Source organism: Zingiber officinale, chromosome 2A, assembly GCF_018446385.1.
Source record: "Zingiber officinale cultivar Zhangliang chromosome 2A, Zo_v1.1, whole genome shotgun sequence".
Lineage (NCBI taxonomy): Eukaryota > Viridiplantae > Streptophyta > Magnoliopsida > Zingiberales > Zingiberaceae > Zingiber > Zingiber officinale.
This window is the reverse complement of record NC_055988.1, coordinates 146,460,075-146,473,777: the sequence shown is the minus strand read 5'-3', so window position 1 is coordinate 146,473,777 and position 13,703 is coordinate 146,460,075. Positions and strand designations below refer to the sequence as shown.

General features: G+C 39.2%; 1 protein-coding gene across 5 annotated transcripts in view; it reads right to left on the bottom strand.

Annotated features, from left to right (window-relative positions):
• LOC122042552 (cinnamoyl-CoA reductase 1-like) overlaps window positions 1–11,526 on the bottom strand; it is a 31,290-nt gene extending 19,764 nt beyond the window's left edge. For all 5 annotated transcript variants that reach the window (XM_042602717.1, XM_042602720.1, XM_042602719.1 and 2 more), the window contains exons 1-5: window positions 11,272–11,526; window positions 11,034–11,197; window positions 10,659–10,847; window positions 10,225–10,562; window positions 8,404–10,135 (exon numbers count right to left, since the gene is read on the bottom strand). In XM_042602717.1, coding sequence (XP_042458651.1) covers window positions 10,042–10,135; window positions 10,225–10,562; window positions 10,659–10,847; window positions 11,034–11,197; window positions 11,272–11,404 — 918 coding nt within the window. In that variant the 5' untranslated portion in view covers window positions 11,405–11,526 and the 3' untranslated portion in view covers window positions 8,404–10,041. The remainder of the gene's footprint in view (window positions 1–8,403; window positions 10,136–10,224; window positions 10,563–10,658; window positions 10,848–11,033; window positions 11,198–11,271) is intronic.
• Between the last annotated feature and the right edge of the window lie 2,177 nt (window positions 11,527–13,703).

The following is a 13,703-nucleotide window of genomic DNA, read 5'->3' as shown; positions in this document are numbered from 1 at the left end:
CCTCCGACCTCGACATTGGACCGAAGAGCAACGGGAGCAATCGGAGGCGGACAAAGAGGTAACGAGAATTTTACATAGTTTACTACCTTCTAATATTTTGTTGAGTGTAGGTGAAACCACAAATGTAAGTGATCTTTGGAAAAAGATCATTGCCTATCATGAAGACCCTACAAAAATCCAAGGAGTGGAAGAGCCCAAGGAGAAGGGTTCATTGGTCCAAGAAGAGAAGGACCAATCGAATGTTGACACGAGCTCAACATCCGAGAAGGAGAAGGAAGATGAGGAGGTATCATCCACATCATCAAGGGAGGAAGAAGTGGAACCGTCCACATCTTCAAGTGAAGAGGAAGAAGAGCAATCCAAGGAAGAGGAGATCTTGGAAGCTCAACCCTCCACCTCAACTACCAAGAAGAGCACAAAGGACCACATCAAATGCTTTGAGTGTGGTAAGATGGGGCACTACAAGAGTAGGTGTCCTTCACTCAAGAAGGTAAAGGAGGTAAACCCTAAACTCACTAAAGTTAATTTAGAAACTAATGTGAGTTGTAGGAAGAGGAAGAAGGAGGAGAAGAAGCATATTAGGTGCTTTACATGTGGTGAGTGGGGCCACTACCACACAAAGTGCCCAAGGAGAGGAGAGCTCAAGAAATTGGTGCACTTGAAGAAGTGGGAGAAGAAGAGAGCTTCAAGGGTAAGGGTGGTAAACCCTAATTTGAATGCTAGTTCAAATTTAAATCGTTTTAATGCTAATTATAATGAAAGTAGGAAGCATGATGACACTAAGGGTAAATATATTCCTCCTCATGCTAGATTTATCGCACCTAAGGCTAGGAAGGTATATAACAATTTAGGCAATAACTCTAAGGATTATAGATATATGCTTAGATATAGAAATGCTCATAGGGGTCAAGAAAAATCCAAGTCGATGGATTCAATGACGGAAAACCAAGTCTTGAGGTCAAGACTTGATAATTTAGAAAGAACCCTGGCAAGAATGGAAAATATTCTTAGGGGTCAAAATGAGCATAACCTAGGAAAAGTTAGACAAGAGCCATCCAATGGCTATATAGGTTTGGGATACAAACCTAAAGCCAAGAAGGATGTGACTTCCTTTCATAGGGTTCCATATAGTTATGGGACCAACCCTAGGTTTAGAGGTCAAGTCAAAGATACTAGGGAAGGAATCCCTAAAAGTACTTTTAGCAAGACCAATGTGACAAAGACTTCTAAGAAGTCTAACAAAGTCACAAAGAAGGTTACAAGGGAAGTTATTCCTAGAAGTGACCTAGTAGAAGTGACCAAGGCTTCTAAGAAGCCTAAAAAGGTCCTTAGGAAGGTATCTAGGGAAGTCATCCCTAGTGAGTACCTAGAGCATCCAAGGAGCACCAATAGGTTTTGGGTTCCTAGGAGCATATTCTCTAGACCCTAGATGGGTTTAGAGAGTGTCAACTCAAATTGGAAGGGTAGTTAACCTAACCTTATTAAAGTTGACACTTGAGAGTATTTTCAAGGTTATTGTTAACCTTTGAAAATGAAAAGGATGATAAGTGCTACTCTTTGAAAGAGTAAAATGTGTCAAAATTTGAGGAGTTGAATCTAATTTAAATTGACACACTTGAGAGAAGCAAAAGTAATGCCAAATTTGGAATTCGACATTTTATTATGGAATTAAGGGAAATGTAAACCTTAATCCAAATTATCACTCTTGGAGAGAGTAACATGTGCCAAATCTTAAGAAATTATCTTTGAATTAAATTGGCACAATTTGGAGAATCATAAGAAATACCAAGTTGGGATTTTGGTATCTTCTTAGTGATTTAAGAGAAATCTAGGTCCTAATGTAAAATGTTTACTCTTTGGAAGAGTAAAATGTGTCAAACGTTGAGGATTTGAACTTAATTTAATGCCAAGTTGGGGTTTTGCCATTTTCATGAGAAATCATGGGCAATCTAGGGTTAAATTTTGAGTTAGCTAGGTTTAAGGACACTTAGATAGGTAATCTAGGTATCTTATGTATACTAATTTGTCATATTTTGTTTGCCCATCATATGTCATGACATCATATCTATTTTTTCATTCATCTTTATTATGAAAAACATAAAAATATCATGTCATGTCATACATACATCATGTAGTTATAACATGTTTTTCTTTTAAAAATTACTTATTTTGATGTATGCCATAAAACATCATGCATTATTTTAATTTCCTTGTAATTAAGGATAAAAGGCATTTATTAAGAATGGTAAATATCCCAATAAGTGGGATTATAACAAATGACATCCTAGGTGGATGATCACAAGTTTCATAATGCCTAGATAGATATGCATGATCCCTTAGTTTAGGGCAAGACCAAATATACATCTCACAAAGAACTATAAGGTGACTTGTATGTGTTTTAATACATGTTAGATACAAGTGAGATGTTAAAATGGTGAACTAAACTCAAGATGTTGATCTAGTGCATCTTGTTGAGTTTTAGGTTCATCAAAACACATAATTATGTGTCTTCCAATCATTGGGAAAGCTAATGTACAAGTCATGTGCATTGAGCCCAAAGAACGTGGTTGGATATTGGTTTTGAAAAAGATTTCAAAATACTTTTGAAAAACCTTGGTGAAGACTATCTTTTGATAGTAATCATCATTGGAAAGTTAGATACAAATTAGGAGAAAACATTGAAGTTTTCAAGAGTTTTCAAATTTGTGTCAATCTTTGAAAATAGGAAGTATTTTCATAGAAAACTATATTTCCCTGATAAAGTATACCCTAAATAATGTTTACATGAGTTTGCATGATGAAAACAAGTATGGATTGGTTAAGAAAAACCAAAGTGAAGTTTCGGTTGAGGTTTAGTTTCATTATTGAATTTTGAACCTCAAAACTTCGAGTTTTGGTTTTCCTAATTATTTAGGAACCACAAGTCATTGTTGGTGCAATGATGGAAGTTTGACCATATTTTTAGGGGAAGTTACGCTTTGGAAACATAAAAATCTTTTCCAAGACCAAAAGGAGGTCAAGTGTTAAGGTAGCACATGATATTGGTATGAGAGGTGTTACCAAGGACAAGGGAGAGTCATCCAAGGCCAATAAGAAGGAATATGCTAGGGTAGCATATAATTATAGCAAGGATGAGGTGTCCAAGATTAAGGACAAGAAGAAATTAATCAAAGACAATGTGTCTAAGGTTAAGAAGGTGAGTTTAGTAGGCCAAGTGTCGCCCGAGGTGCATCGAAGTGACCTAGCCATAGTGGATGAGTCACCAAGGGAGGTGACTAAGGTTAAGATTCCTAAGGTTAGGAAGAGCCTTTGGGACCCATGGTAGATGGGTTATCAAATGTGCCAAGTGGTTAGGAGACGGACTTAAGTCTCTAACATAGTGGGTTGGCACAATTGAGTTGAGTTTCATGCATAGAAATATGAATTGGATTCATATTGCATGAAAATTAGTTTTTGATGTATAGATGCCATATAAACTAATGCTAGTGATGCATTATGGTTTAGTATGGGCAAATACATCAAGAGGAAGCCAAAACTAGGACTTTAGGTCAAGGTTCAATTGAACTTTTTAGCTAGTTTTGTATTTTGTGTCAATATTGGGATTGGTGATAGATATATTTTTATATATATTTTTCCCAAGTAGATATTGATATAATAGACCTCTCCACAAAATTTGGAGATTTTTGGAGGTCTGTGGAATTTCTGACGGATTTCTGAAGTTGGCTAGAAAAGGCTGATTTTTTCATGAATAGTGTACCAATCGACTGGTACAGTTACCAGTCGACTGGTAACACTGTTCACGAGCACAGAATGTCTCTGTAAGCTCATTTTCATGGGGGCAGTCGATTGGTACTTCTTGCAGTCGACTGATACGGTCTGAAAATATTTTTCAAGCATTAGAAAATGACCAAAAGAGTGGTGAACATGTATGTAATCTTATGGGGGATTAATACATGATGTTTATGGTCATTAGAGGTCAAAGAGTCCAATAATTGGGATATTGTTGGAGCTCTTTTTTGATGTATGGCAAAGGGGGAGAAGTTTAGGTTTAAGTGGGAAACTTACATACCTTTGCAAGAAATCCTAGCTCCAGGGGGAGCTTAGGTGAAGGAGGAGCGATTGCTCATTTATTAGCAAAAGGGGAGAAGTTTACCTTTGTAAGAAATCCTAGCTCAAGGGGGAGCTTAGGTGAAGGGGGAGCCTAGGATTATGTTCCATGATTTATGCATGTGTAGATTACATATATTTATTTGCATATGTATTGCTATATTGTTTCCCTAACTTAAACGGGTTGCCAAACATCAAAAAGGGGGAGATTGTTGGAGCAATCTGGATACCCTAGGTTTTGATGTTTGAGCAAAGGTTTAAGTTAGATTTATTGTTGTATTTGATATGCATTGTGAGTGTGCAGGATACAGGTACAACAAGGAAAGTCCAAGGGTAAGTATTGGCAATGTAAGTCCAAGCATGTAGTCTTGGCAACGCAAGTCCAAGTGTGATCTTGGCAAAGGAGGAAAGTCCAAGGATGAGTCTTAGCGGTGTAAGTCCAAGCATGTAGTCTTGGCTGTTAGAGTGTATACTTAAAGCCTAGCTTTTGGTATAAACATTTATCTAGAAATAAGAATCACATTGGTCAGATGTCTACATTTATGATAAATGTAGTTGTTCAATTAATTTATATTGTAGATAACATGGTGTGTGGTGTCACACACAGAGGATCATGTTATCAGTACCTTATAAATTATAAACAGTAGCTCACGACCATGATAGAAAGGAACAAACCATTGGAAGGTCGTAGTGTAATTAGGTATTAGTTTATCTTAACTATATAATTACACTAGTACACTTAGAGTGTATTGAGTAGGACCATTAGAGGTCGTTTCTTTTATACTGACTTTATAAAGGAACAAAGACTTCAGTTATTATGGAAGTGTGTGCTCTTAATCCTAATATAATAACAAGCACATATATTTGATATTTATTTCTTTAATTTATTAATGGGTGAGATTTAGTTCGATGAATCAATAAGCCCGATAGGTTGGGAAATGATATCACTTATAGTGTGTGTTGTTGATTATAGAAGGAAACTGTGTCCTAGTAATCTAGGTTGAGAATGTCCTCAAGAGGAGCTCATAAGGATTGTCATGTTAAACCCTGCAGGTGGACTTAGTCCGACATGATAATAAGGTTGAGTGGTACTACTCTTGGAGCTAGATATTAATTAAGTGAGTTGTCAGTAACTTACTTAATTAGTGGACATTTGTTATCTTAAACACAGGGAGACTGACACACTCATAATAAGAAGGAGCCCAAAATGTAATTTGGGATTGGTGCGGTAGTTCAATAATAGTTCTCTAGTGGAATGAATTATTATTGATAAAATTAAGTTGTGTGTTCGGGGCGAACACGGGATGCTTAATTTTATCGGGAGACCAAAACCAATTCCTCCTTTCGGTCCCTATCGTAGCCTCTTAATTATAGAGTACTATACCCACCTATACCCACCTTCTTACCCATCCCATAAGGGGTCGGCCAAGCTAGCTTGGAGACCAAGCTAGGGTCGGCCAAAGTTTGGTTCATGGGTGCTTCAAGGTGGCCGGCCCTAGCTTGGGTTCAAGCTTGGTGTGGCCGGCCCAAATTAAAATAAAAAGGATTTTTATTTTTTAAAATTTTTCTTATGTGGATAACATGTTTTAAAAGAGAGTTTAAAAATTTAAATCTTTCCTTTTATAAGATTCTACAAAAGATTAAGAGAAGAGCTAAATCTCTTTCCTTATTTGTAGATTAAAAGGTTGATTTTAATTTTGGTAAAAACTTTCCTTTTTAACCATGTTCATGATTTAAAAGAAAGTTTAAAAAATTAATAATTCTCTTTTATTAGTTTCTACAAAAGATTAAGAAAAGATTTGATATCTTTCCTTATTTGTAGATTAAAAGAGATTTTAATTTTTAGAGATAATTTTCTTCTTATCCACATGTTTAAAAGAAAGATTTTAATTTATTAAATTTCCTTTTTATAAACCAATCATGAAGGGATTAAATTATTGGAGAAATTTTTATAAATTTCCAGAAACAAATTAGGAAGTTTTAATTCTTGTTTTAATTAAAACTTTCCTTGATTTGGGGCTTGAGGTGGCAGCCATTGTATTTGAAAAAGAAAATTATTTTTAATTAAATAATTTTTCTTTTCAATGGAAAAAGAATTAAGGAAATTTTTATTAAATTTTCCTTATTTGCCAAGACCAAGGATTATAAAAGAGGGGGTAGAGGAGGCTTCAAGGTGAACGACTTTATTCTATTTTTCTTCCTCTTTTCCTTGGTGGTGTGGCCGGCCGTTCCTTCTTCTCTTTGTGGTCGAACCTCTTCATGCTTATGGAGTTTTAATTGGTGGCCGGATCTAGCTTGAGGAAGAAGGAGAGAAAGCCTACATCCCTTGGAGCTTGGTTGGTGGAAAATATCTTCATCTTTTGGAAGCTTTGTGCTTGGCCGAAATTTGAAGAAAGGAGAAGGTGCTTTGGTGGTTTCTCATCTCGGAAGATCGTTGCCCACACAACGTCCGAGGTTAGAAGAGGAATACGGTAGAAGATCAAGAGGTTTTTCTAAAAGGTATAACTAGTATTTTTTCTTTCCGCATCATACTAGTTATTTTTGAAAATAATACTAAATACAAGAGGCATACGATTCTAGAGTTTCGAATTTGTTTTCGATATAGTGTTTTTTTTTGTTTTTCTTTTCCTTGTGATTTGATTGTTCTTTTCGGTTAACCTAAAGTTATTTTAGGAAATTAAATATTAGCTTTCCATAAAAGGTTTTGTCTAGTCGGTGGTGGTTGCTCCCATATCCAAGAAGGTCATGTGCCTCGCCACGTCAGTACTGGGAACTAATTATGGAAATTAATATTTAATGGAATTAATAACTTAAGGTGACTTGGGTCGAACGTGTTAAGTTCCGCAGGAGATCCAAGTCAAAATCTAAAAGAACAAATAGATTAAGTTTTGGATCAAACGTGTTAAGTTCCGCAGGCGATCCAAAATTTAATTTAAAAGAACACATGGTAGCTAGGAAAAGGTTCAGACCTTTGTACAAATTTTTTTTACAGTGGAACTTCTAGGTTTTCCGAGTAGCAACCAGCATTGGCAACGTAAGTCCAAGTGTGACTTGGCAATGGATGAAGTCCCGGAGGCGCGACCTCTTGGCAAAGGAAGACCCGACAATAATGACAAGGCCGATGGAAGCTCCAGAAGGCAAGACGTGAAGGATGGGGAGGCATCCGAGGGACGCAAGGCTGATAGAGGAGGCTAGAAGGCTAGGTCTAGGTTGGTCGGGCGAGAACGAGTGCTGAGTGAATGTACTCGGGGTAAAATCCCAAAATTAGGGTTTACTGTAGCGTTACTGTAGCAGTACTGTAGCAGTCGACTGGTGGTTTCATCAGTCGACTGGTGCAGTCGACTGGTAGCGAACAGAGGGTTGGTATCGAGCCGTTGGGCTACAACGGTCGAATTTCCATGAAGGGCAGTCGACTGCATGTTTTGGCAGTCGACTGGTAGGCTGGGTTTTCTAACCCGTGGCCTATATAACCAAACATTGGAAGCTTGGTTGAAGTTGACGAAATAGACTTGGTTAAAGCCTATTAGAGTCTCCCAAGCCCTCGTGTGATCGGTGTGCTTGTATTCAAGTGTTTGTGGCGAGGTTTCTCCACCGACAAGGAGCTTGAGCTAGCCGGAGGTTTTCCGGGGAGTCATCCACCGACGGATCGGGATCACCCACCTTACAGACAGCCGTGGAGTAGGAGCTTTATCTCCGAACCACGTTAAATCAACGTGTTAGGTTTGCTTTCTCTTGTTAGTAGTTGTTTTTGTATTTCTGTTGCGCACTAACATTATAGGAAGTGATTGATTTGGGTGAGTCACTATTAGTGGACGTCAAAGTCCCAACATAAAGGGTCTGATATCATATTAAAAAGAAGGAATAGGAAGAGAGATAAAAATAACATGAGAATAATAATAAATTTTATTGTATATTAATAGTTGTCCTAAAATAGTATAATATATAATACTTAAGACATACTTACTCTATTAATCAATTAATAAATTATAAAATTATTAGAATGGTCCTAATATAATTTGATTTAATTTTATATTTTAATCGGGTCAATTGTAGTGATTCTATTTGATTTTATCTGAAAATCGATGAGATAGATGCTAGGGATGTGGCGCTCACGTTGACCTCCTGTGGTCTCCGTGTAGACCTACAACACAAGCAGCTCAGTGCTGAGTCAGGGAAGAAGTCTCCGGCGATGACCCTCCGACACTCAAGTCAGTCTCCGACGAAGAAGAAGAAAAAACAGTAAGCGAAGCAACAAGAACTGTAGCACAACAGTAAAATATCGCATATAACGCATACCTCCGCTGATGCTTGGACTTCCCTTTATATAGAGTTCCTGTAGCATGTGTGCACGCTTCCCAAGGTAGATACGCGTCTCAAAGATTTCTCTGAAAAGACGTGTCAGTAAAGTGCCCCTAACACAGTACCTTAACGGGCCGAGCATATCTCTGAAGTGATAGTAGAAGCTTCCGATGTCGTACGATCCTCTGTCTGACCATGCCGCCTGTCAGCGGCACTAACTCCCAAAAGGATATCAAAAGATAGCTAGCCTGCGGTGTTTGTTGCTTGGCCGAGCGGGATAGCCACTCGGTCGGAAGTCTACTGTCCAAGTATTGTCTGTTACTGGGCCGAGCGGGATAGCCGCTCGGTCGGAAGTCCCCTATCGCATTCTTTGTTGCTGGGTTGAGCGGGATACCCGCTCGATCGGAAGTCCACTGTCCGCGTGCTCGGCTGATGTCGATTCTATTATCAGACCGAGCGGGGTAGGCGCTCGGCCGAAGTCGAACTCTGACGCTGTCATGCTTTGATGTCTGGCCGAGCGAGGTGGTCACTGGGCCGAAGTTGAACTCTTGATTTCATGTCGAGCGGGGCAGCCGCTCGACTCAGCTTCTGCGCGCCATCTCCTTTGAGCATCAGCTGTTTTGAATGCTCCCCGTGTCGAAGTCGACGATGGGTCGGGGCCTTCTCCTCAGTCGGGGTATGTTTCATCCCATCAGACGATGCCTTCTCCGCGTTAACCTCCTTGATTTTGACCAGAGTTGACCTCCATCGTGACACCACGATAGGACCCTTCATCACCACTGTATCGATGCCCTGCCTCTCAGATCCGTCTTTGATTGAGATCGCCGCCGCGCCGCTCGACGATGATAAAAAGGATGACAGCTCCAACGAGGTCACGTCGCGTCGACCAACATCTATCTGGGATGTTCCTGTTCCCATCCGTTCGCCTTTCTGCTGGCTCGGAATATTCGACATGGAGCCCTCTATTCCGGAGGTAGAGAACCTCCGGGTGGCTAGGGCGGTGGAGAAGCGGACGTTGCGGAAGCGCGGGCGAAGACGGCCAAAGGCCGCGACGAGCCGGTCAGCCACGTGGAGACGGAGTCGCCGAGGCGCTAGAAGCGGAGCAAGAGATTGTACGTGCTGTGCGCCAATCTCCAGTTTGCGGAGGCGGACAAGGAGGTGACCCACTCTCAGCTGATGGCTGTCAAGAAAGAGCAGGACTCCGCCTCCTTTACAAACCGCGTCCCGGAGCGCGGGTGCTATGGCGCGTAGGTGGAGGTGAACCTGCGTCGCCACCCGGCCGCGTCGCAGATGGCGGCGCTTCGGGAGCTGGATCTGCAAGTGCTCTGCCCAAGCGTTTCGGTGCTGAATTGGACTGAGCAGGCAGAGCGTGCAAGCTCAAATTCCTGAATTAGCTGAAAGTTTTGAACTTTCTCTCTCTATTGGAACTGGAATTTGCCAGACAAATTGACAGATTGAAGCTTATTTCACAGTTGCAAGTGATAGACAGGCCACAATTGCAATTTGCAAATCATATGGTGTAATTTTTCATTCCAAGAAATTATTTTCTCGTGCAAAAGGAACCTGACAATGTAATCACTCTATGCACAATATCAATCGACTTTCATGTAAATCCATCGTTTCTCTGTTCAACCTCTACTCATCGACCCTTCTGCCTGGATCGAAGTCCATCAGTACCTGGTTAAGCTTCTTGTTCTGGATATGCTGCTCTGCCACCTTCAGCTCGTTCCTGCAAATCATTTCATCGTCGACGCGGAATTCAGCAGAACAGATAGAAAACGATGGACAGGCATGAATCGTGTGAATGAAAAAGCTAACCGTGCAGCAGGGGGGTGGAGGGCGTCGGGGCAGATCATCTGCGCCAGTTTGGCGGCGTCCAGTGGCCGGCAAATCACGTTGTCAAAGCAGAGGTAGCGTCCGTAAGCCTCGGCGCTCTCGTACACGGCGAGGTGGGCGTCGACAAGGAAGTCGACGTCCACCGTGACGAGGACGCCGGCGCGGTACATCTCCAGAGCGCCCTTCAAGTAGGGGGGGTTGACGGAGAGCTCGGGCAGCATCACCAGCCCCGCGTTGATGGAGATCATGTCGACGCCCCTGTCCATCGCCAACGCCCATGCCGTCTTCTCCGCCAGCGTCTTCGCCGCCGCGTGCCAAAGCTGCCGAGCACAAGAAACGTTCCGGTCAACAATTACTGGCCCCCCTATTGATCGATCGAGCAACCGCTCTAGCTCTGTATTTGACCAATTACTTACTTTGTTTTTCCTGCAGAAGGAGGGTTCGCTCCATTCTCTCTCGTCGAATTCCACCGCCGGTTCACGGCCTTCTCTCCAAATCACGGCGGTCACCGAGGAGGTGAACACCACCCGCTCCATAGTTTCCACCTGTGCGCATGCTTCCACCACGTTGTGAGCGGATCTCACCTCGACGTCCACCACCAAATCCTGCGCCACGAATTCCAAATTTAGAAAATCCCTCGCTCTGGTTCGCATCCAATTTCTCGGTTCACATGTGCTCAATTAAGAATTGCAGTGCGAGCTCGGTGGGCGGTAGGTTCATCATTCAATAAGCCCAAACTCCGGGAAATCTGAAGGTAGGTAGGGAAACTGTGAACAGGGACAACAACTTACGTCATAGGGCTGATCCTGCGGGGGCTCGAAGGCGTAGAAGAGTCCCGAGCAGCCGCCGACGGCGTCGACGATGCTGTGGTAGTCCAAGGGGTCGGCTGCAAAGAGACGTAGCCGCCGCCGGTCCTCGGCCGATAACCGCTCCAAGGTCGCACTAAAGTCGCCAGCTGCGAGTATATAAAAGATAAGATCGATCAAAATTCCAGTTCTTGTCGAAACGGTATAAGATGTTTGTGTTTACTCCGGCTGTAGGCGGCGGCATGAACTGTGTATCCTCTTTGCAGGAGTCGCATGACGAGGGAGACGCCGAGGCGAGACGCAGCGTCCATGACGCAGACCGTGTTCCGATCACGGTGGACGAAGGCCGGCGTCATGACGACCGATCGAACTGGTGGAGAGACGGAGAGGGAAGCGTGTGTGCGTGTGTATATATAATTATAGAGATGAATGAAGTAGTAAAAGGTGTTGAATATAAGAGAGAAAGGGAAAGGGATGGAAGAAGGAGCATTCAAATGGCGTGAGGGGGATTAATGAGGTAGTTGCCAGAGGGGAAGGCCAAGAAAATCAATGCACTGTTTTGAAAAAAAATAATAGAAAATTAAACGAGAGCCTGTAGTTATTTCTATCATTATAAAAAAAAAAAATTAGAATACCGCTAATGTATTTTAAATCATGACATAAGCGTCTATCTCTTTTTAGTTATTTATTTATTTATTTTTATAAAAAAAAACCCTCGCTAGTTTTCTTCTCACACGCATTAATTTCTCAACTAACTATATAAATCTGTGTTATAACAATTACAATAATTACTGCCGTAGCTATGACGTAATATCTATGACTTTATAACTATTAATGTAACAATATAATTTATAGTCACTACTGATGTTATAGTACAATGTAAATGTTATTGTGCACAATAACTATGATTTGTAGTTACTACAATATAAATATTTGAGTTATAACTGATATAGTGATGGGATCAAAGAATATTTATATATTTCTATAATATTATGATATTATTCATTTTGGATCTAGATCCTCGTAATTTTATTTTTAAATTTTATTCAAAAGTCTTTTAGAATTATGATCTTTCTTAAACTTTTTCAATATAAAATTTTAATTAAATTTTAACGTATAATTTCATAACTGATATAATATAAATATGATGTGAACATGTTAAATCTGTACAATATCAATTATAATTTTATAGTTATTATAATATAAATATTTTTAAATACGTTAAGTATATGGTATTAATTATGAAATCCGTCGAATATGATTACATATGAAATCAATCGGTCAAAAAGTTGAAATTGTTTGGTCAAAAAGTCAAAAATGGTTAAATAATATACTTAAGATAGCTATGTAATTTTATAAGGACGGCTGGTGGAGTGCTCTTTGATAAAACAATCAAAGGGACGTTTGATGATTCTAATAAAAAAAACCTTCTGGATTTTGCTCTATTAAAAAACATAAAATCTTTTTTCAAAATTATTAGAACGGAAAATTAGTTTCAAAATTATTAGAACGGAAAATTAGTTTCCGTGACTAAATTGCTCTGGATACTTCAGATTGAAGATATATTCTTTTAAGATCACAAAGTTAGTAAGATATTATTTTGATAGTTTTTGAAAAAGGACGATCTTGTGGCCGTCACAATCGAGTTCGTGCCAGCACCTGCAAGTCGTTTGCAAAAGATCCTGAGAAAGGAAAGTTCTTTCTCTTTGATTCCAGATGAATAAAAATATTTATAAAGTTTTTAAATCTATATAATCAAGGATTTTTAACTGTCATGTGCTAAATTACGCAAATAATAATATATACCTATACGATGAACATTTATCAAACATATAATATTTATATATTAATATCCTTTTATATAATTCAAATTTCATATAAAATATTTTAATATCCACTTAAGTTGTGCTGGACGAGATTTGACAGTTTAAAATTCGTTTATTACTGATTTCATATATATTTTCTCAGATAATTATCAGCATATGGAGAGAATCATGTAATTAGAAAATAAATCATCATCCATCTTATTGCGACGTATCATTTTGAGAAATTTCATGGCTAAAATGACTTTCTTTATCGTTACAGTTGATACAAAAAAAGTCAATACAAGTTGAATCAATTTCTGAATCATAATATAACTCTTAGCCTTTTTTATCACAATCATTTCTCTATATAATGTAGAAAGAATAGAAATTTATTGAAACTCAAGATCACAAACTATATCCAGTTGATAGTGTTCAAATTCAACTTTCAAAACATGAATTTTTTGTTAGGATAAATTTTATTGTAAGCTTGCAAATGTCCTTTATATTAAATTTTTTAAATGAATTAGTAGGATCCAAAATTGAACAAAGAGTAAGAATTTCCATTGTTGTCTTACTAAATCTATAATTTAGTTCCATCACTTGAAAAATTATTACAGCATTAAAAATATCATAGTGATAATGATGTTCAACTATGACATGATTCCGTTGTTGACAATAACAACTAACTTTATAACCACGACTCATATCAAACACCTCAATATTACGTTGTTCATAAAAAACCTTTACTTTTTTTTTAAAAAAATCATCCCAATTATCTTCTCTAAATCTTAGAAGGATGACTTTGTGATTGAGATAAATTTTAAAGCATTTACAATGTCTTGTGATTTAT